Source organism: Pipistrellus kuhlii, unplaced genomic scaffold (assembly GCF_014108245.1).
Source record: "Pipistrellus kuhlii isolate mPipKuh1 unplaced genomic scaffold, mPipKuh1.p scaffold_m20_p_14, whole genome shotgun sequence".
Classification (NCBI taxonomy): domain Eukaryota; kingdom Metazoa; phylum Chordata; class Mammalia; order Chiroptera; family Vespertilionidae; genus Pipistrellus; species Pipistrellus kuhlii.
In genome coordinates this window covers 522,174-546,280 of record NW_023425449.1, presented here as the reverse complement: position 1 = coordinate 546,280, position 24,107 = coordinate 522,174, and the positions used below count along the sequence as shown (strand labels likewise).

General features: G+C 67.7%; 1 protein-coding gene across 1 annotated transcript; it reads left to right on the top strand.

The window, feature by feature from the left end:
* Positions 1-214: 214 nt before the first annotated feature.
* Positions 215-22,860, top strand: LOC123652330 (vegetative cell wall protein gp1-like). The gene is given in 7 exon segments (XM_045581587.1): positions 215-291; positions 2,172-2,257; positions 15,015-15,239; positions 15,242-15,558; positions 15,561-15,969; positions 19,904-19,997; positions 22,188-22,860. Coding segments are annotated over 7 exon segments (1,881 nt in total).
* Positions 22,861-24,107: the final 1,247 nt, after the last annotated feature.

Sequence of the window (24,107 nt, the reverse complement as noted above, 5' to 3'; positions counted from 1 at the left end):
GGGCCTCACTGTCCTGCTGGGGCCCAGCGGGGGACCATGCAAGGCACACACACACACACATGTGCACACACAGACACACAAGACACGCGTATACACATGTGCACACAAAGGTACACTCAAACACAACACATGTATGCATTTGTATGCACGCGTTCACAGTGTTGTGTGGTTCGTGCTGTGTGGTGTGGGACCCGTGTCTGCAGGTTGCCCCGTCATGGGCCTGGCTATGACTGTGGCCGTGGCCGTGGCCGTGGCCGTGGCTGTGGCTGTGGCACGGCCGGCTGGTGACGGGTGCGTGGGACGCCTCTGTACTATTTTTGCAACTTGCTGAGTCTAATTATATCAAATAAACGTTTATTGTTTTGACGTGAGCCGAGGGGAGGGAGGAGAAGGGGTGCGGGAGCGGGAGGGGCGGGAGGAGAGGCGTGGGCGTGTGAGGAGAGGAGAGCGAGGAGCGGCGGGGGGGAGGGGGGAGCCGGCAGCAGCCACGCGGGAGGGCCGTGGCCTCGGAGCTGGGTCCCCGGGGCCTGAGCTGCGTGGTCTGGGCGCCGTGGACAGCACCCCTTCCTCCTGACGGGCTTGGCGGCCCTTCCTGCGGCTCCTGCCATTTTCCAAACAAGACCTTCTCCCTGCCTCCCATCCTGGGGCTGGAGTCTGAGTGAGGTGCCCGCTGTGCCCCCCCACCTCCTCTTCTTCCCCCTCCCTCCTCCTCCTCCCCCTCCTCCCCTCTTCTTCCTCCCCCTCCTCCTCCCCAGTCCCCCCTCGTCCCCTCTCCCTCCTCCTCCTCCTCCTCCTGCCCTTCCTCCTTCTCCCCGTCCTCCTCCTCCCCTCTCCCTCCTCCTCCTCCCCCTCCTCCCCCTCTTCTTCCTCCCCCTCCTCCTCCCCAGTCCCCCCCTCGTCCCCTCTCCCTCCCCCTCCTCCTCCCCAGTCCCCCCCTCGTCCCCTCTCCCTCCTCCTCCTCCTCATCCTCCTCCTGCCCTTCCTCCTTCTCCCCGTCTTCCTCCTCCTCCTCTTTCTCCCCCTCCTCCTCTCCTTCTTTGCTAATCTTCACCTAGGGCTGCTTTTCCAATGATAGAGAGACTGTAAGGGAGGGGCTGGGGGAGAGAAGCATCGATGAGAGAGACACGTCCATTGGTGGCCTCCTGCAAAGGCCCAGACCAGGGCCGGGATGAGTCTGCACGGGTAACGCGCCACTGACCCCAATGGAACCCGGACCCTTTAGTCCCCGAGTGGAACCAGCAGGTGTGAAAGGGGACAGCGAGGACCCTCCCTTCCCGGAGCACGGCCGAGAACCCTTAGCCCCCGCCCCGCCGAAACCAGGGCCTCTGAGCTGTCACTCAGAGCCCCGCCCACTGCTCCGGCCCCGCCCACTGCTCCGCCCCGGCTCTCGGGGTGTCTGCCCTCCGTGCCCCCCAGTCCAGTCAGCTGGCTCCTGGGCTCCGGACGCAGAGCTGCCAATGAGCGCCCGTGCATGCCAGGCCCCGGAGCACCCCGCCCCAGCGGGAGCCCTCCATTTCCGGCGGCCCCGGCACCTGCCTCCTGATGCCCACGCAGCCCACTGGGCACCGGGCAGGCAGGCACTGCGGCCGCAGAGCTGTGCCCGGAGTGCAGGGGGGAGCAGACCCCCCCCCCCCACCTCGCCCACGTCAGGCCTGGGACGCCGGCAGGAGTCCCGTCCGTTCCTGGGAGCGGGGCTGACGTGTGACCGGCCCCCGCCTCCTCCGGCTCCTCGGACCCTGGGAGCCAGCTGTCAGACACGCTGGAGGGAGCCGGCCCGAGCCGGGAGGAGGCGGGGGGCTGGGCCTGAGCCTGGGGAGGAGGCCGGAGGGGGGTGGTGGGGAGCCGGGAGGCCGGTCCAACATGCTCGCCATGCCTATTCGCTAACAGGAGCTTGAAGACTTAATAAAACACAGCAATTATAACAGCCACTTCCCCGGCACATCCATCACGGCCTGGCGTGTTTATGCCCCGACACCTGATTCCAGCTCGTAAGTCACTTTCACGCCCTCTTAGCGCCTAACGACCCGCAGGAGCCGCAGCCCGGTTAGCAGTGCTGGGCCCCGCCCCGCCCTCCAACCGCAGCAGGGAGTGGGGGCCTCTGGGGAAGCCGGGACCGGAGGCCGGAAGGACGTGGGGTCCCAGCCGCCTGCCGGCAGCCCACTCCTCAGCAGGTCGGAGAGCCCAACCTCACCGCCTCCCGGAAGCCTGCCCGGCCCACCCCCAGGTGCACCTCCTCCTTCCCCCGTACCACCCAGCCTGTCTGACACAGGCTTCTCAGGGACCTGAGCGCCACCCCGGGCACCCGCGGGCTCGGAGAGCATCCTGGGACTCACAGGTGACGGCTGGAGCTCAGCAGCTCCCCGGGCTCGAGCGAGAAGCTCCCGGGAGGGTGTGAGAGAGACCGCCAGGCAGAGGGGTCGCAGACAGCTCCAAAACCCGGAGTCCCCAGGGTGTCCGCGGAGGCCGGGCACCACACAGGGCTGGGCCTGCTCCGCCCGACCCCGTGACCTCCGCACGCGGGCGCTAGTCTCTGTAACAGGAACCGTTACCCCGCCCTGTGGCTGCTGCGGGGGTGCGGACACGGGTCTGCCCTGCGTGGACGGGGGCCCACCACACGGTAAGGCTCCAGGCGCTGGGCCAGCAATGGTTGTTGTTCTCACACCGATGGAGAGAGAGACACTGACTGGCTGCTTCCCGCACCCCCCTGATGAGGGACAGCAGTGACCCCACAAGTCTGTGCATGGGCCGACGCCCCAACCACTGAGCCACACGGGCCAGGCCTGGGCGGTTCACTGTGGAGCGCCTGCCACGGACCGAGTGCCACGGGAACTGTTTGCACATTTTATCCTGCTTGATCCTCCGGCTCCGCGTGGGGATTATGTAAGAGCCTCGCAAACCCCGTCTCACCTCCAGCCACAGTGCCGCATGTCCCAAGGGCTCGAAATAGCCACGGCCCGCATACCAGAGGCCAGTCTCTCCCTTTCCCAAAGCCCGGGGCCCGGACGGAGAAGGCAGCTCTGCTCAACGCAGATCACAGGCCTGTGTCCCTCCAAGGACTCCGGGCGCCCGGTGGCCTGCCCAGAGCAGCCGCGGCTCCCAAAGCCGCTTCCTGAGCAGAAACGGGTGCTCCGCTCTAGCCATCACCCCCCCCACACACACACACCTGCCGGAGTCAGGTAGGGGGAGGCGAGGTGGGAGAGGGACAGAGTTAGAAACATCAGCGAGAGAGAAACATCCATCAGCTGCCTCCTGCACCCCCCCCCCCCCCACTGGGGATGTGCCTGCAACCAAGGTACATGCCCTTGACCGGAATCGAACCCGAGACCCTTCAGTCCGCAGGCCGATGCTCTATCCACTGAGCCACACCGGTCAGGGTGGCAGTGTGTTCATAGGCTCCTCTCTTCACCCCCTTCATCCTGTCCCTCCGCCCTCCCTGCAGCAGCTGTCCGTCTGTCCCTGCACCCAGGCCTCTGGCTCTGCTTCATTTTCCAGTGTCTTTGGTTCATTCGCTCCCACAGGAGGGAGGCTGCGGCTTTGTCTCTCTGACGAGCCTCAGTGCCAGACAGGCTCGCAAGGGAAGGAAGGAGGCTGCCCGGCCCAGGAAAGGGGAAAACCCCGCATCCCACGGGCAAATCAGGAGAAGGGCCCCCGGCGCCCTGACTGGGGACTGGAGGCCAAAAAAGGAGCAGGACAGTAGAGAAACAGACTGTCAAACTGCAGTGGGGAGGGGAGGGAGACATGGGGGAGATAAGAGATCAACCGAAGGACTTGTCTGCATGCACATAAGCATAACCAATGGACGCAAAACTCTGGGGAGGGAGGGCATGTATTGGAGTTGGGGGGGGGGATTGGTAAGGTATGTACACATATAATACCTTAATAAAAAGTTTTAAAAAATTAAATTAAAAAAAAGGAGCAGGTTCCATGCACAACCTCAGACGGATGACTGGCCACCCCACGTGCTGCTTCGTCCCCCCCCCCCCCCCATCCGCAGGAAGCCCCAATATGGTCAGAGAGGAGCCGGCGAAGCCCTCCCCCCGGCCGTGAAGGGAGCGCGCGTTAGCCACAGCGCCCCCGCCCGCCCATAAGGGGAGCGGCACCGGGAGCCGCGGGTCCGGTGGGCGCCGTGTGCGGGCCAGCGGGGCCCCCGGGACGGGCAGCTGGCAGCGCGAGTCACGTGCCCACAGTTTAATTGCCAGGCCTCCACCCTGAGGAAGTAATCCTAAACACAAAAAGTGTGTATTTTTAGCAAAATAATTAGAAACAACCTAAGTGCTCGAACAGGGGGACGTTTAAGAAAACGGCGGCCTCCAGTTGAGAGAATTTCGCAGCCATTAACAATAATGTGTGCTGAGCGGGGGCAGACGCCGGCAGGTACCGAGCATCGCCCGGCGACCATGTGACCAATGAGCCGCCGGCGGAGGCGTCAGGCCCAGGGAGGACGCCCGTTAGATGCGCATCCTCACGCGGCGGGTCCCAGCCGAGCCTCCTTTATGGGACTCTCTCCCCAGCCCCGAAGCGCCGTCTTCCCTCCCACAGCACAAGCCTGTTGGGCACGAGCCCGGCTGGGCGGACGGGCCGGGCTGTGACTGCGGCGGGACCCGGGGGGCCTCCGCTCTCCAAGCTGCGAAAAATAAATTGCAGCCGAGGGCGCGCTCACCGGCCGCCTGGCACCGCCTCGCCCTCCCAGCCGGGGTGCCCGCCTCGGCGGGGTGCGGGCGGCTGGGAGGTGTGAGTTTGCCTGGTACACCCCCGTGGGCAGAGGTGTTTGCCCCAGGGGACCGGAGGGAGGCGCGCAGGCCTAGTGGAGCGCACAGGCGCTGGATCACTCCGCCCGCTGCCCGGAGGGTCCTTGCGGTCCAGGCGGCTCCCGGCCCCCCTTTAAGGTTGCCCGCTGCTGTGTGTGTGGGGCGGGGGGGAGACCGGGTGGCTGGGGCTCCATCTCAGGGGCAGGGGAAGGGCAGGCTGGCCCCAGGCTGACCAGGCCCAGGCAGGGCTGCTGGAGGAAGCCCGGCACAGGCCACATGGGGGGCCTCTGGAGGGAGAAGGTCCCGGGCTCCAGGCCCCAGCTGCCCCCGGACGTGAGCAGAGCCAGAGCCAAGCCTGGACCCCGCCACCCCGGACGGTGCTCACTGGCCACTCCGAGGCCCTGGGCGCTCCTGGGGGCGTGAGGGCTGCCCGCGGAGCTCCCCTTGGCGCTTAGAACCCAAGCCATGTCCCCGGAGAGCCGGCCTGGCGCCGGAGGCAGCCCCTCGCCCGCTGGGCACCCTCCCGGGGGAGGGGAAGGGGGGAAGGGCGCATAGACTGGGGAGAGAACAAGAACACCGGCTAACGTGCTCTGCAGAAAGTGACTTTCCAAACAACACACGGCTGCTGGCGCTCATTGTCCCAGCAGCTGGAGTCGCTATTTCTGATCTCCACGTGTTTCTGTGACTGGTGCGCAGCAGAAGGGCTGCTGTGTGTGTGTGTGTGTGGGGAGGGGCGAGGTCTGCACCCTCAGGCCTGGGAGACAGAGGCACTGCCCACCCGGTCCCAGCTGGGTCTGGGACTGGGTGAGGGTGAAACTTCGGGGAGCCCCCGGGAGAGCAGCGGCTGCAGAGGGGACCCCGAGAGCCGGTCTGGAGGTCCCAGAGCGGAGCCTGTGGTGGCGGGACACCCCCACCAGAGGCCCCGCTCTGAGCCGGTCTCTGCCCTCCCGTCTGTCTGTCTACGAGCTCACGAAACGCTCTCCCTCCCGTCCCCTGGCAGGATAACAAGGTCCTTCTGGAACCTTCTCTGCCTCCCCCCCACCCCCCAGGACCTGCACCTGCTCGTGTCGCCCGCTCTGCTTCCGCACGTGCCCCTCGCTGCCCGGAGGCCGCCGGCCCGGCCGCCGGCCGCCCTGCCTTGTCCTTCCCCTCAGCTCAGCGCTCCACGGCTCCACGCCGGCCCTCACCGCCGTGCCCAGGAGGCCTGGGCGCCCCGCCCTGCTCCCCCTCCTGGAGGCCCAAGGACCCATAGGTGTTTGGGGGGAGGGCGGGGGAGGGGGGGACCTGTGGGTGCGGCTGCCCGGCCGCTCCCCGGAGGCTGGGCGCGGTGCCAGGACAGCCGGCCCGCAGCCCCGAGGTGACAAAGGAGAGCCGCTGGCGTCCCCCAAGCCCGCCTCCTTCTATCCTTCTATTTGCACCGCAGCCCGCCGGCATGGCCATGCGGCTCAGGCGGCCGGGAGGAGAGACTGCGACGGGGTTTATCCTCCCGGACACTCATTACACCTCACCCAGACCTGCTCCACCGCGCCCGCGGGGGCTTCTCAGCCGGGCGGGGGCCCGCCGCCTGGTCAGCAGCCTCGCGCCCCCCAGGGGGGTCCTCGCCAGCGGCTCAGGACTCCTTCGGGGGCTGCGACTTGGGGTCCCCCTGGCTTTGTGGGGGCGGGATGGGGCTGGGCTGGGCATCGGTCTGAAACGGGGCTGAGGTGGTCAGGCAGGAGCTCAGGCAGCTGGAGGTTCCCAGGCAGCCCCCCCCCCGCCCCGCCGTGTGCAGGGGCCGTGCCCTCTCCCGGGCCCTTCCTGGGTCCTCAGGGGGTCACCTCGGCCTCCGGCAGGCGCCGCCCGGCCTGGCCCCAGACCGTCTGGGCTCCGGGGCTGGCCCCACCGCATCACAGGCGCGTAGTAGGTATTTAGTCAACGTCTGCCAGGAGAGGGGAGCACTGAGCAGGCACCGCCTGCTCCTTCCCCGTGCTCAGCGGGTTGGGTCCGGGGACGGGGCGGCTGAGGGGGCGCACGAGGCCTCGGGGAAGCCTGCCAGCTCCCCAGCCGGCGGAGGAGCGCCAGGCAGCCCGGACACAGCCCGTCGCCCCCTCTTCAGTGCCGTCTTCGGGGCTCTCCGGGGGGGGGGGGGTGCGGGGCCCTCCCAGGGCATCAGTGAGGGGTTTCCAATCAGACCCTTTGTCCCGTCACCGCAGAGCGTGTTTCTGGCCTCGGGGCCCGGCTGGGGGCTGAGGCGGTGGGGTCCCGGCAGCCTTTCTCCTGAGCCCCTCAGACAGCCCCCCGCGCCTGGAGCGCGGCCAGCCCGAGCGAGGATGAGACGCGCCAGCCACCCACACGGCCTGCCGCCCGCTGTTTTTAGAAGCGCTCCCCGGCATTCCCGTGGACGGGCCCCGCCCCGCGGGAGCCTTCTCGGCGGTCCTCGCAGGCACGGGCACCGCACCCCGTTCCTCCAGCCCAGAGGTTCCCATCCCGCTCCGAGCAAGACGGTCGGCCAGGCTGTCTCCAAGGGGGTGGAAGGCCCGCCCTCCGGCACTTCCTGTGGCACTGCCAGTGGCCTGTCCGTGTCCCTCAGACTCAGTGTCCTCCCTTGGCCGCCCTGGAGGGGGCAGGCGGGAGCAGCCAGCCAGGCATCTGGAGAACCGGCTTTCAGGACCCTGGACAGGGCGAGCCCGGCTGGGCCTGGAGGCCCCTGGCCCCGGGGTTCTCACTCCTCCCGCACAAACCATCGCGAGGAGCACGCGCTGAGCATACGCCCTTCCCGGGCCCTGCGCAGACCGAGGGGCCACACAGGGCCTTTTTAAACCTTATTTTTAGCCGCAATGGGATTCCCCTGTGCTCTCCCCTGAGGTGCTGTGCTTGATGATGGTGGTGATGGTGGTGATGGTGGTGGTGATGGTGATGATGATAACGATGGTGATGATGGTGATGGTGGTGGTGATGGTGGTGGTGGGGCTGGTGGTTGTGGTGGTGATGGAGGTGATGGTGGTGATGGTGATGGTGGTGATGGTGGTGGTGATAGTGGTGATGATGATGGTGATGATGGTGATGATGGTGGTGAATGTGATGATGGTGATGGTGGTGATGGTGGTGATGATGGTGATGGTGATGATGGCGATGGTAAACCACCACACAATAATAATAGTGCTGTGCTGCACACGGGCTGAGGACAACCACTCTGGTCTCTCGTGGCCCTGCACTCCCCACCTGACCTCTGAGCCCCCAGGAAGCCCTCTCATTGTTAACGGGCCCTTTGTGAGAGGAGAGGGCGCCGCACACGCCCAGGCACAAGCTCTGCGCTCTGGACGGGCAGTGAGGAGGGGGGCCTGCTATGATGGGGACGGCCAATTCTTTCAGACCCCACGTCCTGTTCACTCCCGGTGCTCAGTCAGCACCCAGCTTTACCGTCTAGGGCAGTGGTCGGCAAACTCATTAGTCCACAGAGCCAAATATCAACAGGACAGCGATTAACATTTCTTTCGGGACCCACAAACTGACTTCTGCACATGGGCCATGAAGTTTCAATCGCACTGTACGTGCGCACCCACACGTGGTATTTTGTGGAAGAGCCACATTTAAGGGGCCAAAGAGCCGCATGTGGCTCGGGAGCTGCAGTTTGCTGACCACTGGTCTACAGCTAAAGGAGAGGGTGTAAACTGTAGAGTATCTTGTGGGGACTGGCCTCCCGCCTTCCGCCTCCCGCCCTCCCTCCCTCCGACCCTTCCTTCCCCCTCCCTCCCTCGGACCCTCCCTCCTCAGGCCATCAGGCCTTCATGCACCCACAGGTGTCAGCCTGGCCCTCCCCGTGCCCAGCAGGGCGGCTCAGGAGCCCACGGGTGCCAGAACCTGTGTTTACAGGAGCATGGGCCCAAAGCCAGGGGAGGGGCGGGAGGAGGCGTGGAGGAGAGGCCTGGGGCGGTGTGTGGTGTGCGGGGTGCTGTGCGGGGAGAGGGGGGTGGGGATCCGCAGCAGTCAAGTTCTCCAAAGTGACACATTTGTCACAATTATGGCCAATTAGGCCGCGCTAACCGCTGTGTATGGCTGCCACGCGTGTAATCGCGGCAATATCACTTAGCGAGAGCCACGTGCGCGGGGCTGGTGCGGAGGAGGGGGGAGGGGGAGGAGGGAGAGGAGGGAGAGGAGGGCGGAGGAGGGGAGAGGAGGGGGGAGGAGGGAGAGGAGGGGGGAGGAAGGGAAAGAGGAGAAGAAGGGGGAGGAGGGAAGGAGAGGGAGAGGGAGGAGGGGAGAAGGGGGGAGGACGGGGGAGAAGGGGGAGGACGGGAAGGAGAGGGGAGAAGGGGGTGGAGGGGAAGAATCGGGGAGAAAGGGGGAGGAGCCTTGTTTTCCCCGGGGGCTCTGGGGCTCCGGGAGGGGCTGTGTGCCAGGGCTGCCCTCCAGGGTCCGCCCTCGCACTTGCTCAGAGCGGGCAGCGGGCGGCACTGACCAGCTCCATCCTGAGTCTGATTCTGGCTCCTTCCTCCATCCCCTGACCCCCTCCCTGCCCCCCAGTCCCCCAGTTCCACCCTCCTCCCAGCTGCTCAGCTCCGCTCTGGCTCCCCCACTTTCTCAGGCCCTGCCTCTCGCCCCCTCCCCTCGCCCCTCGCCTCTCCCCCTCCCCCACTTCGGCCTGGAGGCCTCCCACGAAGCTGGGCCCTTCCGGAGCCAGCCACGAGGGGAGGAGGACTCGGCCCCAGGCGCCCATCCTGTGGGGTTCACGGAGCTCAGCACCAGGGCAGGGCCCTCCCAGCCTCCCCGCAGCCCGGCTGGGCGGCTGCCGGCCCCACGCACGCTGAACCGGACCGCGGTCACAGCACGCAGGCGGGCGCGTGCGCGCCTGACCCAGGTGCCCAGCTCTCCGTGCACGGCCCCCGGAGGCCTGGGGTCCATCCTGCAGCCCGATGGACCCCAAAGGCGGGCACGGCCGGCCCCGCCGGCTCTGACACGCCAGGAGCTCCCCAGGAGGGGGCACAGGAGCCACCTTCAGCTGTAAGCAGGCGTGGGGGGTGGCACTGGGCGGGGTTGTGGGGTGCTTGCTGAGAACGGGGGTGACGGGAGCCTTGTGCTGGGCCTCACCCCCCATGAGCGCCCGGGTGGGGGTTCCGGAGGGCCCGGCAGCGTCTGTGGGCGCGAAAATGAAGATTGATCATCGCGAGAGGCGGCTGCTCCGAGGCAGCGGAGCCGCAGGCGCGCAGCCTCATTATTACTGTGAGTGTTACTCAGCGGCTCTGCCGAATCCTCCACGTCAGGGAGATTCTGGCGCGATAAGACGCTGACATTTTCCAAAGCCGCCGCGGCTGTGCGGGCGGCGAGGACAGCGCGGTGCCAGCTTGGCAGGAGCCTCCGGCCCACGGCCCACGCCCACGGCCGCCGCGCTCGCTGTGACTCAGGCCGGCCGGAGCCAGCGGGACCCAGCCGGCTGCCAGGCAGTTCCGGAGCCGCCTGTCCTCCCCGCTCCCCCCCCCCCCCCCCCGGCCTCCCTGAGCACCTACTGTGTGCGAGGCCAGGGTCCAGGCTGGCTGGGCTCACATCCTTCCCCCGTCCGCCTCGGGCTCTGCCCGGGGCCTCCCCAGGCCGGCGCGAGGCCGGCAGAGGACACGCTCTCCTCACTGACCAGAGCCTCAGCCGTGTCCCCCGCGGAGGAGGAAGCTGGACAGGCACCCGGAGGGAGGTCCTGCCTCTAATGGCTCCGGGTTACCGCCCGGGCTCCTGGCAGCCGCAGGGATGGATGCCGTGTCTCCGGAGACGCGGGGGGCTGCTGGCACCGCTGGCACCTCGGAGGCTGGAGCGAGAGGAATCTCCTCGGCCGCCCGTCTGCTCCCCCTGCGGCACTCCCTCGCTCGCACGTGCTCGGGCTCACTCCCCCTCCCCCTCGTCCACGCACCCATCATGCCTGCAGAGCGCCCACAGGCCGGCCCCTTCGTTGGCACATCGTCCCGTCCACGTCAGCATCTGGTTAGACGTCCGGAGCATCTGCTCTGTGCCAGGCGGTGGGCCCAGGGAGACAGTGACCACTCGTGTCTGTCCTCGGCCTGCAAGAAGCGAGAGTCCCATGGGGAAATGGTGGGGATGCGGATGGGGATGGGATGCGGATGGGGCTGGGGATGCGGATGCGGATGGGGTGATGGTGGTTGTTGTGGTGATAATTATAGTGGTTAGGATGATAGTGATGATGGCTCATGGTTGTGATGATATTGGTGATGAGGATGATGGTGATGATGGTTGTTATGGTGATAATGATGGTGGTTATGATGATAGTGATGATGTTGGTCATCATGATGATGGTGATGATGATGATGGTGGTGATGAAATTGGTAATGATGGTTGTTATGGTGATAATAATGGTGGTTATGATGGTAGTGATGGTGGTGATGATATTGGTGATGAGGGTGATGATGATGGTGGTGATGATGGTGATGTGGATGCTGATACACTAACTCACTTGATTCTCAGAGCAGGAAGTAGGCATTATTAAATGCCACCTTTCATGGGAGAGGAAACTGAGGCACAGAGAGGTTTGACACGTTTCCCCTGTAGGCTGTCCACTCATTACCCACACTAGGAGCCAATGGCAGTCCCCCCAGAGGGGTGTTGTCCCCCCAGAGGGGTGCTGTCCCCCACAGGGGGTGTTGTCCCCACAGAGGGGTGTTGTCCCCCCAGAGAGGTGTTGTCCCCCCAGAGGGGTGCTGTCCCCCCAGAGGGGTGTTGTCCCTCACAGGGGGGTGTTGTCCCCCCAGAGAGGTGTTGTCCCTCACAGAGGGGTGTTGTCCCCCACAGGGGGGTGTTGTCCCCCATAGGGGGGTGTTGTCCTCACAGGGGGTGTTGTCCCCCCAGAGGGGTGTTGTCCCCCCAGAGGGGTGCTGTCCCCCCAGAGGGGTGTTGTCCCCCCAGAGGGGTGTTGTCCCCCCCAGAGGGGTGTTGTTCCCCCAGAGGGGTGTTGTCCCCACAGGGGGGTGTTGTTCCCCCAGAGGGGTGTTGTCCCCACAGGGGTTGTTGTCCCCACAGGGGGGTGTTGTCCTCACAGGGGGGTGTTGTCCTCACAGGGGGTGTTGTCCCCACAGGGGGTGTTGCCCCCGCCGTTATTTCGGCGTTATTGCAGGGCGCCTCCCCCGGGGGCCGGCTTCCTCCCGATGGAACGTGTGCGCCTGTGTCCAGGCGGAGGAGCTGGGAGCCGGGCTGCAATCAGAATGTTAATGAGGCTGATTGTGTCCCCGATGCCCCTGCCTCCCTCCCTCCGCCTCCCCGAAATGTCACCGGCCTCGCGCAGCCCTGGGGAGCCCGTGGCATATGCTTCGCCATCCGGACGGCAGCTCCCTGCCCCGCAGGAGCAGCCGGAAGCTGGGCTCACGTGCGGGCACAGGCCTTGCCACCATTGGCTTCGCTCCTCTGGCCTCCGGTCGGATTCCGGCCGGTCCATGGGGGGGGGGATCAGAACCAGGTCCCCCGACACTCGTGAGCCCCAGCTCACAGGGCCTCAGACGGAGGGAGTGGGCCCCCTAGAGGGGCAGCTGGAGGGGCCTCAGGGAGACCTGGTCTCACAGGCAGCATCGAACCGCCTCGCTGAGCGAACGCATTGCGCCCTCGTTACCGGGCAGATTGCTGCCCCGTCCGGCTGCCCCGCCAACCATAGCCCTCGCCGTTCAGGGAGCCAGAAGGGCCAGAAGGGCCAGAAGGGCCCTCCCAGAGGCGCCGCGGAGCATCCACACAGGCCCTTCCTTCGCCGAGAGGAGCCCACATCCGTGCCTGTGTGGCCCCTGAGGCTGCCCGTCCATCACAGAGCAGGCTTCCCCCTCTTCCCCGGGGCTCAGCCCGTCTCAGCCGTGGAGGCCTAGGTGGCGCCCAGGGGCCCAGGGCACAGCTCCTCTCTCCGTGACACATGCCTCCTCCACTGCTCAGCCCCCTCAGCGGCCCGGGGGCTCAGGCCTGTGCAGGGGACACGCAGCAGACCCCCTCCCATGTAGCAGGGACCCCGCCTGGGGCAGGGCCCGAGGCCGGTCACCGCCCCCGCCTCCCCCTCTCCACCACCCCGTCCTCGGGCGCAGGTCCCCACGGAGCACAGGCGCCTCACCCTTGGGGTGCGGGCCATGCAGAGGGGCTGGCTCCTGTGCCAGCGGCGATGGTCTCAAAGGGGGCTGCACTCCCCTTGGCACAGCCTCCTCCCTCCCGCTTTCCAGGGTCTGCCCCGGGCGGGGAGGGGTCCGTCTGACCCTCACCGTGGAAGAGGGCGTGTGGGGCCGGGAGGGGGTCCGTCTGACCCTCACCGCGGGGGAGGGCGTGTGGGGCCGGGAGGGGGTCCGTCTGACCCTCACCGCGGGGGAGGGCGTGTGGGGCCGGGAGGGGGTCCGTCTGACCCGCACCGCGGGGGAGGGCGGGGGGGGCCGGGAGGGGGTCCGTCTGACCCTCACCGCGGGGGAGGGCGTGTGGGGCCGAGAGGGGGTCCGTCTGACCCTCACCGCGGGGGAGGGCGTGCCGGGCGGGGAGGGTGTCCGTCTGACCCTCACCGCGGGAGAGGGCGTGCGGGCCGGGGGGGGGGGGGGTCCGTCTGACCCTCACCGCGGGGGAGGGCGTGCCGGGCGGGGAGGGGCGAGGTGCTCTGCGGGTGGGTTTCCTTCAGTTCAGCAGCGGCCTGGAGCACCCACTGTGTGCAGGGCTCAGCCAGGCCTACTGTGCACCAGCACGAGGCACGTGTGCTTCTGCAGACCCAGAGACCGTCAGGTGGAAAAAGCTTTCCCACCCCCGACCCGTCCTGAGCAGCTGAGCCCAGGCCCGGCGCATAGTAGGGACCCGAAAATAGCCCCTTAATTGGATGGAGCCGAGAGGACAGCCCTCCTTTCTCTAAGGCGTTGCCATGGTGACTTCTCCCTCGCTGCCCTCCGATGTCTCCCAGCCTCCAGGGAACAGGGTCCCCAAATAGCTCGCCAGGGTCTGTCATCAGTGGGAGGACCCCCTCATCATTCGGGGTCCCAATGTCAAAAGGGCACCCGGTACTGTGGACTGCAGGCCCCACAGCAGGGCCCCCGTGGGACAGGAGATGGGGGCCTCCCCTCCAGCTCCTGGGAGGTCAGCTCACAAAGGGACTGACTCTGGCGGCGGGAGGTGCCTGCGATGTGGGAGCCGCTGGCGTGGCCCCGAGTCACAGTCGGAATGGGTCCAGCCCGAGTAGGGGTGGTGTGTGTGTGTGTGTGTGTGTGTGTGTGTGTGAAAGTGCAGGTGGGTGGTCCTCACCCTGAAACTGCACCCTCCCCTTCTGGGGTGACTGGACAGGCTGGATCCAGGGCTCCAGCACATCTGACATCTGACCTTTGACATTTCGCCATAACCAGGAGGCCAGGCCAGAGTTCTCAACATCACGTCTCAACAGCATGCAGGTGTGGGTGTGTGTAGGTGTGAGTATGTGTGCAGGTGTGGGTGTGTGTAGGTGTGCGTGTGTGTGCAGGTGTGAGTGTGTAGGTGTGAGTGTGTGTGCAAGTGTGAGTGTGTGCAGGTGTGAGTGTGTGCAGGTGTGAGTGTGTGTGCAGGTGTGTGTGTAGGTGTGGGTGTGTGTGCAGGTGTGAGTGTGTGTAGGTGTGAGTGTGTGTGCAGGTGTGAGTGTGTGTAGGTGTGAGTGTGTGTGCAGGTGTGAGTGTGTGTAGGTGTGGGTGTGTGTAGGTGTGCGTGTGTGTGCAGGTGTGAGTGTGTAGGTGTGAGTGAGTGCAGGTGTGAGTGTGTGTGCAGGTGTGAGTGTGAGCACAGGTGTGAGTGTGAGCATAGGTGTGAGTGTGTGCAGGTGTGGGTGTGTAGGTGTGCGTGTGTGTGCAGGTGTGAGTGTGTAGGTGTGAGTGAGTGCAGGTGTGAGTGTGAGCACAGGTGTGAGTGTGGGCACAGGTGTGAGTGTGAGCATAGGTGTGAGTGTGTGTGCAGGTGTGAATATGTAGATGTGAGTGTGCAGGTGTGAGTGTGTGCAGGTGTGGGTGTGTGCAGGTGTGGGTGTGAGCCCAGGCAGCTGTCTCCGGGGGAACTCGGTTGGGACTATGTGCCTCCTCAGACCGAGGGTAGGGCTGCTCCCCAGGCCCCCGGGCCCACTCCTCTCAGATCACTGTCTCGGGGCCCGGGGGACCCAGCTGCTCCTTCCAGATGTGCGGGGCCTGCGGGCCGGTCCGTCTGCTCCAGAGCGCGCTGCCCGAGCTCGGCCTGGAGGTTTCCTCTGCCTGTCCTTCCTCCGGGAGGCACAGCCCCGCAACGGCAGTATCTGTGTGCTCCTCCCCGCCTGCCCGCTGAGCCCAGCTCATGCCGCCTCCCAGCCCCCAGCCCCACAACCACCAGCTCTCCAGGCCCCAGCCCCCCAGCCCCTCAGCTCCCCAGCCCCCAGCCCCACAATCACCAGCTCTCCAGGCCCCAGCCCCCCAGCCCCCCAGCCCCCCAGCCCCTCAGCTCCCCAGCCCCCAGCCCCCAGCCCCCAGCCTCTCAGCTCTCCAGTCCCCAGCCCCTCAGCTCCCCAGCCCCCAGCCCCACAATCACCAGCTCTCCAGGCCCCAGCCCCCCAGCCCCCCAGCCCCCCAGCCCCCCAGCCCCCAGCCCCCAGCCTCTCAGCTCTCCAGTCCCCAGCCCCTCAGCTCCCCAGTCCCCAGCCCCTCAGCTCCCCAGTCCCCAGCCCCCCAGCCCCCAGCCCCCAGCCCCTCAGCTCCCCAGTCCCCAGCCCCCCAGCTCCCCAGTCCCCAGCCCCCCAGCCCCCAGCCCCCAGCCCCCAGCCCCCTCAGCTCCCCAGTCCCCAACCCCCAGCCCCCAGCCCCCAGCCCCCAGCCTCTCAGCCCCCCAGCCCCCCAGCCCCTCAGCTCCCCAGTCCCCAGCCCCCCAGCCCCTCAGCTCCCCAGTCCCCAGCCCCCCAGCCCCCAGCCCCCAGCCCCTCAGCTCCCCAGTCCCCAGCCCCCCAGCCCCCAGCCTCTCAGCCCCCCAGCCCCCCAACCCTCAGCCCCTCAGCTCCCCAGTCCCCAGCCCCCCAGCCCCCCAGCCCCTCAGCTCCCCAGTCCCCAGCCCCCCAGCCCCCAGCCTCTCAGCCCCCCAGTCCCCCAGCCCCTCAGTCCTCCAGCCCCCAGCCCCCAGCCCCTCAGCTCTCCAGCCCCTCAGCTCCCCAGCCCCTCAGTCCCCCAGCCCCCAGCCCCCCAACCCTCAGCCCCTCAGCTCCCCAGCCCCCAGCCTCCTCCCACCCCCTGCCCCAGACGCTGTGCTCACAAGCCTGGGAGGGGGGCCCTGGGTCAGGCTCCTCTGACTGGGCCCACTGGGCTCGGGGCAGGGTGCTCGGGCAGGCAGGGCCCGGTGACTGAGCCCCGAGGCTTGTCCAGAGCTGGTCCTGCTGCTCAGACCCGATGCCCAGGGAGGGGCGGGCCTGCTCCTGCCAGGAACGCCCCTGTCCTCGGTGCCGGCGCTCAGGCGCCCCGGGCCCTGGGTCCTGTGTCGTCCGGTTTGCCTGTCAAACCCGGGGCAGGGCCAAGGCTGCGGTGCGTTCGGACCCGCTGGGAGGCGGCCGAGCTCGGCAGTCACAGCCGGACCCCGGGCCACCTCCTCCAGGCCGGCGCCCTGAGCGCTGTCAGCCCAGCACGCAGAGGGCTCCTGGCTTCCACAGTCATGCAGCCACTGGACAGGCCTCAGGGTGCAGGCAAGTGACCCCCAACTTCACAGGAAGCCATTTGTCCAAAGCCACCTGGGCTGTGTGTCACCACTCCCCTCGGAGTCCCCTACCCCCACCCCGCCCAGTGCTCACAGCCCTGCTGCAGTCCCCGCGATGCAGTGCCGGCTCCCGCTCCCAGGGGGCGCTGAGGGCCCGCGGCTGGCTCCCTGTGCCCGGCTGTGCACTCTGGCTGGGGCTGCGGTGCTTCCCAATCAATAGAGGATGCTCAGCCTGAGATGTCGCCGCCCGCGTCCGCACACATCTGCATCGGAAGCCTGCAGAGGAGCCTTTCCTGCCGGGGTGTGAGAGGAGAAGGCGGGCTGGGCCGGACGGATGAGGGAATTTCCACTTCCCGCCCCCGAGGCCGTTTTGTGCTCCGGGGCCCAATTGCCCGCTGCAGAGGCAGGTGGGCTGGGGGCGCAGGCCTGGGTCCCGCCCCCACCGCTGCCTCTGCGGGCCACGGGCAGGCGGCCTGGCAGCAGGTGCGGTGGCCCGGAGGGAGCCAGCCTGGCTCAGCTCCGCCTCCCGCTCAGGCTTGACCTTGGGAAGCCACCTGGGCGGCAGGAGCCGGCGCCTGGCTCCGGCCGTGGCCGTGTGAGTCTGCAGCGGGGACACCACGAAGGTCACAGCGCTCCCTCTGACACCGGCCCGCAGACCGGCCTGATGTCCACGTCATACGCACCAGCCCTCCGGGTGGTTCCGAGTCCGCGCTCCTGCTCAGTCCTCGGTCCGGGGACAGCCTTCGAGGAGGAGACGGGGTGCAGGGCACTGGCCAGGGGGCTCCCCGCACCTCCCGCCATCTCTGCTGCCCTGCCGTGCGCTCTCCTCTGCATCCCGGCTGCCTCCCTCCCGGGGGCCATGGCCCTCACCAGGGACTCTGCACCCCGCGCCAGGGCCCCCTTCCACTCTGCCCTCAGTCCCTTTACCTAAGGTTCTCTTTGGAAACAGAGCAGGCCCATTCGCCTCCCGGGACCTGCAGAGCCCATGGCCACAAGCCTGCATGACCCTCCCCATCAGGCGGGCTCTGGCAGGGCAGGGCTTAGCCCCTGCCGGCGCCACTCTGGCCCCAGACCACAGCCCTGGGCAGGGCCCGGGCGCTCGCTACCAGCTGCGGACTGAGTGAGTGGGCCCTGGGTAAGGGGGCCGCTGGGTGAGGGGGAGGCTGGGTGAGTGGGCCCTGGGTAAGGGGGCCGCTGGGTGAGGGGGAGGCTGGGTGAGTGGGCCCTGGGTAAGGGGGCCGCTGGGTGAGGGGGAGGCTGGGTGAGTGGGCCCTGGGTGAGGGGGCCGCTGGGTGAGGGGGAGGCTGGGTGAGTGGGCCCTGGGTAAGGGGGCCGCTGGGTGAGGGGGAGGCTGGGTGAGGGGGAGGCTGGGTGAGTGGGAGGCTGGGTGAGGGGGAGGCTGGGTGAGGGGGAGGCTGGGTGAGGGGGAGGTTGGGTGAGGGGGAGGCTGGGTGAGTGAGAGTCTGGGTGAGTGGGAGGCTGGGTGAGGGGGAGGCTGGGTGAGTGGGAGGCTGGGTGAGGGGGAGGCTGGGTGAGGGGGAGGCTGGGTGAGTGGGCCGCTGAGTGAACAGGCACTCGGGCGGGGCTTCTGCCCGGATGGAGGAAGCTGCTGGGGCAGAGGCTGAGGAGGCCCAGGTGGGGCCGGGGATGGGGGGCAGGATGGCTCCCGGGCTCCTGGGTGTGAGCGAGGCTGAGGGGCTAGGCCACATCGGCGGGCCCGGAGTGCCTGGGGGCTGCACCCCAGGAGGCCTCAAAGCCCCGACGGAGAGCTGGCCCCTGGCCAATCCCAGCTTCGCTGTTCAGAGGAGAGGCCTCTGGGGGAGCGGACGCCCCAACAGAGAGGAGTCTCTGGCCTCCCCTGGAGCCCCGGAAGTTCATCGTGTCTCTCGGGGTTCACCAGGAGACAGTGTGTGTGTGTGTGTGTGTGTGTGTGTGTGGTGGGGGAGATGTGGAGAGGGTCCCTCCCACTTCCTCTGAGAGGCACGGCGTGGCAGGGGTGATGGCAGGGGTGATGGGGAGGGGCTGGGAGGGGGGGAGGGAGATGGGAGGGGGACGGGGAGGGGGGTGGGAGGGTGATGGCAGGGATGATGGGGAGGGAGGTGGGAGGGTGATGGCAGGGATGATGGGAGGGGGTGGGCAGGCCGGGGGGCAGGGAGCGAACCCTGGGAGAGAAGCCCAGGGTCCTCACTGGCTCCCGGGCAAAGGCGAGCGCGGGCCACACGCCCAAACCGGCAGCCGGCCGGGGTCGGCGGAGTGACCTTGAAGCAGCCGCTGTCCTCTCCGGGCCTCTGGGCGGCCAGCGCGGGCGACTCGGACGTAAAATCGCTGGAGTTGAGTGACCTCCCTCCTGCCTCCCTCCTCCCTCCCCTGCTTCCTCCCTCCTCGCTGCCTCCTCCTCCAGCCGGAGCCCAGAGCCGGCTCTGCCTTTCCTCCGGGAATGACTCACACGTGTGCCTCCCACGGCCCGCCCGCCGCCCGAGCCTCATGGAAAGGGGCGCCGGGAGCAGAGCCCCCACTGCGGGCGGACGGGCGGCTGCATCCCGGTGGGCAGGCCCGTTCCCGGCTCACGGCCGTGGAGAGCGTCCGGCCCGGCTCTGGTCCTGGCGTGTGGGTGACCGGCCCGCGCCCTCTCCGCTCTGGATCCCTCCCCCTCTGCCCTCTGCCCACGCACCAGAGGCGCCAGGCGGCCCTCCCGTCACCCCTGAGCACCCACGGGCCACACCGAAGACAGCTGGGGGGCGGGGCCCGGGGAGACCATTGCGGGGACCATGGGGTGCAGTGCTCCTCGGGGCTCCGGTCAGTGCAGGACACCCCTCCTGAGCGCCCACCAGCCTCAGCCACTGCTGTGGGGACGGGGCCCAGACCTCAGCCAATCGAGGGAGCACATTCCCGTGGCTGCAGGGATTGGCTGAGAAATGGGCACCTGACCCCATGAGAGCCAATGAGAAGCCAGGGCTCTGGCTGGCCGGGGGCAGGGGTGCTGGGCCCTGTCCTCAGTTCCCATCCCAGCAGCTCCTCCGGCTGAGCGGCTGTCAGCGGGGCACCTGCTGATGCCCCGAGGCCAGGCCTGGGCTGTATCGTCTCACTTAGCCCTCCAGACCATTGTGCAGGGGAGGGTGAGGACCTGCCCACAGGACGAGGAAACGGAGTCAGAGGCTCCTGAGCCCTCGCCCCTGCCGGGGGCTCAGGGCTGCGGCGTGTCCACCTGGGCACCGTGGGCACCGTGGGCAGACGCCAAGGGCCCAGAGCTCCCGCTCCCAGCCGCCGCCCTGCCCGCCGCCCGCCCGCCCCGGAGGGCTGCGGGGGAGGGGCGGCCACCCGCTCGCTCGCTCGCTGGGGATTATGTGCCTGCGCCTCTAACTTCATTACCAAGCCTGTGCTGATCCTCTTACCGCGGAGGGGTGGGCTGGAGGCAGGCAGGACGCGAGATTTGCATATTTATGAAATCTTTTCCACTTTGCCAGGCCCCGTCTGCGCGGGGAAATGTCACATCTCATTTTAAGCCGGGATCTGTGTTTCAGGAGTGGCAGATCTGGCCGCCAGCTGGGCGGCCCCGATACCCGGGCTGAGGAGGGACCACCGCCGGCCACCTGGCCTCACCGGGCCTCCGCTCCGGTGAGCACAGACCGTGTGGATGGTGGCCCTCTCCGGCGTGAACCCAAGACCCCCCCTGCTACCCACGCCCCTGCGTGGTCCTCTCGTCCTGAGTGAGGACGGGCTAGGACGTTCCGTGGTGTGAAGAGCTCGGCTCGCTCGCTCACACCCTCTCCCCGGCCGGCTGCAGGGAAGCCAGGCGTCGTGGGGGATGCTCTGCGGGGCCCGGGGGCCGGAACAGCAGCCTCCAGCCGACGGCCAGGTCCTGCCAACAGGCCCGGGGGGAACCTCCGGGGAACCCGGAGCCGAGGCCCAGCCCGTCCCCCGGAGTCCTGGCCGGGGGCTCGGGTGGTGCAGTGTGCAGTGGATGCACGTTTGGGCTCCGTCGTTACGCAGCTGTAGGTAACTGATACAAGGTCCTCCTCCAGGGTGACCGTGGTGACTGACCGAGATGTGTGTGCAGGGCGCTGAGTACAGGGCTCACACTTTGCTTTATTATTATTATTTTTAATATATTTTTTATTGATTTTAGAGAGGAAGGGAGAGGGAGAGAGAAAGAAACATCCATGATGAGAGGGAATCATGGATCAGCTGCCTCCTGCATGCTCCCCACTGGGATCCAGCCTGCAACCCAGGCCTGCACCTGATGGGGAGTCGAACTGTGGCCTCCTGGTTCACAGGTCAGTGCTCAGCCCCACAGCCCACCGGCCGGGCAGGGCCCAGGCTTTGCAGGGGCTCAGGAGGCGCTGGGACAGCCTGCGGGTCCCGGAAGGGTGACTGAGTTCCCTCCAGCCGGGCGCCCCGCCCGCGGCGGTGCTTGCTCAGGGGCAGGGGCGGGTCTCCCGGAGCCTTGGGCATGCCACGCTCTTGGGTCTCGAAGGCTGGCTTCCGGGTGGCGCCTGCTCCGGCTCAGTGCCGGCCGGGACGGCCCGGCTGTGGTCTGCCGGCCTCTCCTCCCTGAGTCCGCCAGCTCTTCTCATGGGCTGACCCCTCGGAAGGACCCTCGCCGTCTCCCCTGTGAATGGGGAGCGGAGCCAAGCACCCCACGCCGGCCCCTCGCCGCACTCGAGTGGGGCCACGCCCGGGGCTCCTTTGGCGCCGCTGGTACGAGCCGGGAACTCGCAGCCCCGGGGGTTCCGGGTAGCAGACAGGAGCTGCTGGTCTACCTCTGTGGCCAGCAAACTCATCAGCCAGCAGACCAAGCATCAACAGGACAACGACTGAAATTCCTTTGGAGAGCCACATTTTCTAAACAAACTTCTTCTAACGCCACTTCTTCAGAATAGACTCGCCCAGGCCGTGGTGTTTTGTGGAAGAGCCACACTCAGGGGCCAAAGAGCCGCATGTGGCTCACGAGCCGCAATTTGCCGACCACGGGTCTGTGATGACGGTCTAACCCAGTTGATTTGATCTGAGATGGAGGGGGCTCACCAAAATGTCCCCTTTGCCCGGTGGTGCCGAACAACGTCCCTTACGGCCTCTCTGGGGTTTAAGACACACACCCCAGCCCCCTTAACGGGGCAGAGGTACTGGTTGAGTCTGTCTGACGTGTCCTGCCGTCCTGGGCACTCGTCCCAGAGTGAGGCTGGCTCTCTGCCAGGGCGGCCGCAGTCCCCGGGGCCGGCGGGGGCGGGTCAGCAGAGCCGGGGAACGCCCCACGGGAGCCGTCCAGCCTCCGACGCCCTCCTGGCTCCCAGAGGACCCACAGCTGGACCAAGGGCCAGGGCTGGCTCGAAGCCGGGGAGGCCTGGGGTCCCCGGCTGCGGGGGGTGTCCACCCCAGCTGTGTCCCTGGGAACTTGCTGAGATGATGGGCGAGTCCGCTCTGGGCCGCCAGCTCAGCAGCCCGGCCCCGTGCGGCCGTGGAGGCCGGACTCTGGCTGGCGGGACGGGAGGTGCCGCTGTGCCGCTTCGGCGTCCCGGGCTGCCGGGAGCGAGGGGGAGCCGGGGCTGCGGCCGCCCATCCCCCGTGTCTGGAACCCGATCACCACCGCGCACTAAAAATAACCTTCCCGATCGAGAAATAATGCAGCGCGAAGACGAACCTCGAGGCGCTGGGGGCGGAGGGCTGCGAGGGCTGCTGTCAGGATCCGCCATCTGGCCCGGAGACGCGCTCGAGGGGAGACGTTCCTGGAGCGTCTCTGCTTTAACTGTTTGTCTTCCCGGGAGCGGGCGCTGAGCTCCACGCCCCCCTCCCCCGCCCCCGCCGCAGTGACGCCGGTGCAGGGTTAAGGACTCTGCAGGCCGTGGCCGCGGTGGAGGTCGTGGCCGCAGTGGAGGCCGTGGCCGTGATGGAGGCCGTGGCCGTGATGGAGGCCGTGGCCGTGGTGGAGGCCGTGGCCGTGGTGGAGGCCGTGGCCGCGGTGGAGGCCGTGGCCGCGGTGGAGGCCGTGGCCGTGATGGAGGCCGTGGCCGTGATGTGGGCCGTGGCCGCGGTGGAGGCCGCGGCCGGGGTGGAGGCCGTGGCTGTGATGGAGGCTGTGGTGGAGGCCGTGGCTGTGATGGAGGCCGTGGTGGAGGCCGTGGCTGTGATGGAGGCCGTGGTGGAGGCCGTGGCCGTGATGTGGGCCGTGGCCGTGGTGGAGGCCGCGGCCGGGGTGGAGGCCGTGGCTGTGATGGAGGCCGTGGTGGAGGCCGTGGCCGAGGCCGTGGCCGTGATGGGGGCCGTGGCCGCGGTGGAGGCCGTGGCCGTGATGGAGGCCGTGGCCGTGGTGGAGGCCGCGGCCGGGGTGGAGGCCGTGGCTGTGATGGAGGCCGTGGCCGCGGTGGAGGCCGTGGCCGTGGTGGAGGCCGTGGCCGTGGTGGAGGCCGTGGTGGAGGCCGTGGCCGCGGTGGAGGCCGTGGCCGTGGTCGAGGCCGTGGCCGTGGTGGAGGCCGTGGTGTGATTAATACAATTGTTTGGAGCTTCATTTCACTTTCAAAACAGCTCCTCCGAGGGCTCTGTGGCCCCACTCCGACAAGCAGGCAGACTCGAGCTCAAGTGATGGTGTGTGCCCATGGCGTGGGGCACAGGGAGGGCATCGCAGGCCAGCGGCTGCTGCAGGGTCAGGGAGGAGAGGGTGCGAGGGTCTGAGGGGCTCCGGGCCCAGTGCTCCTCCTCCTGCCCAGTGCCCGGGAGGCCGGCCGATAATCGTCTGTCTGTTATCTACGTATCCATCCATCCACCCATCCATGTATGTTCATGGTGTGGTATAGCTTATGTTATATAACACCCGCATTGTACTTGGTTATGCATAATTGTTTGATCCTGTTCCCCCTCCCCCGTGGATTTTATTCTCTCTGGGTTAGAACTGTATCTTTGTGAATATCTCTGAGTAACGTCACCCACTGTATGACTGGACAGAGGCGGCCTCAGCTGGGAGCAGAGCGGCGCTCACACAGGCTGCCCCGGGGGAGAGGGAGGAGGAGGGGCGGAGGCAGAGGGGGGAGGAGGCAGAGGGGGTGGGGATTGCGGGGGCATCTGGCTCCAGGCCAGCCCTCCCGCCCCACGCGTGCAGTGGACCGGCATCCCCACTCACTGCGGACCCGGAGGCGCCGGACTGGGGTCCCGGCATTTTCCTGGCCCTGGAGTTGGGGTGGGGGTGGGGTGGCGTCTGACAGGGAGGCCGGCTCCTACCCTGGGGGGTGAAGAGAGCCATGGGGAGGGGAGCATTGCCCGCCGCTCCTGGGGTCTCGGCTCCTCTCAGCCTCAGCCCCGTGGCCCCGTGGCCCCGTGGCCCGTGGCTCCGGTATCGCAGGAAGGAGCAGGAGGCCCAGGCTGGGCACCTCGCCCTGGTCCTGCCCCCAGCCCACTCCCTGCGCAGGGGGACCTGGGGGGCCTGGGGAGGGCGGTCAGAACCCGCCAGGGTGGGGCCCCCGGCCCTGGCCCCCGGGGTCTGCGAGGGGCTCCCAGCAGGTCCCCTCCCGCCTGGGCACGGTCATTACGCCTCTGTTGAGGCTCGTCCGGGAATCGGACCTCGGCCTGCCTCCCCCGTCTTGGGTGCAGGTGGAAGCGGGTGAGGAGCGGCCGGGCAGGACTGTGGCTGCGCTGCCTCTGAGGCGGGGTGAGCAGGGACACGGCCGAGGCCGGCGCCAGGGGACGTGAGACTCGGCTGAGTGAGTCCGGCGGCCGGTCCCGCCCGGAGCCGCCTTT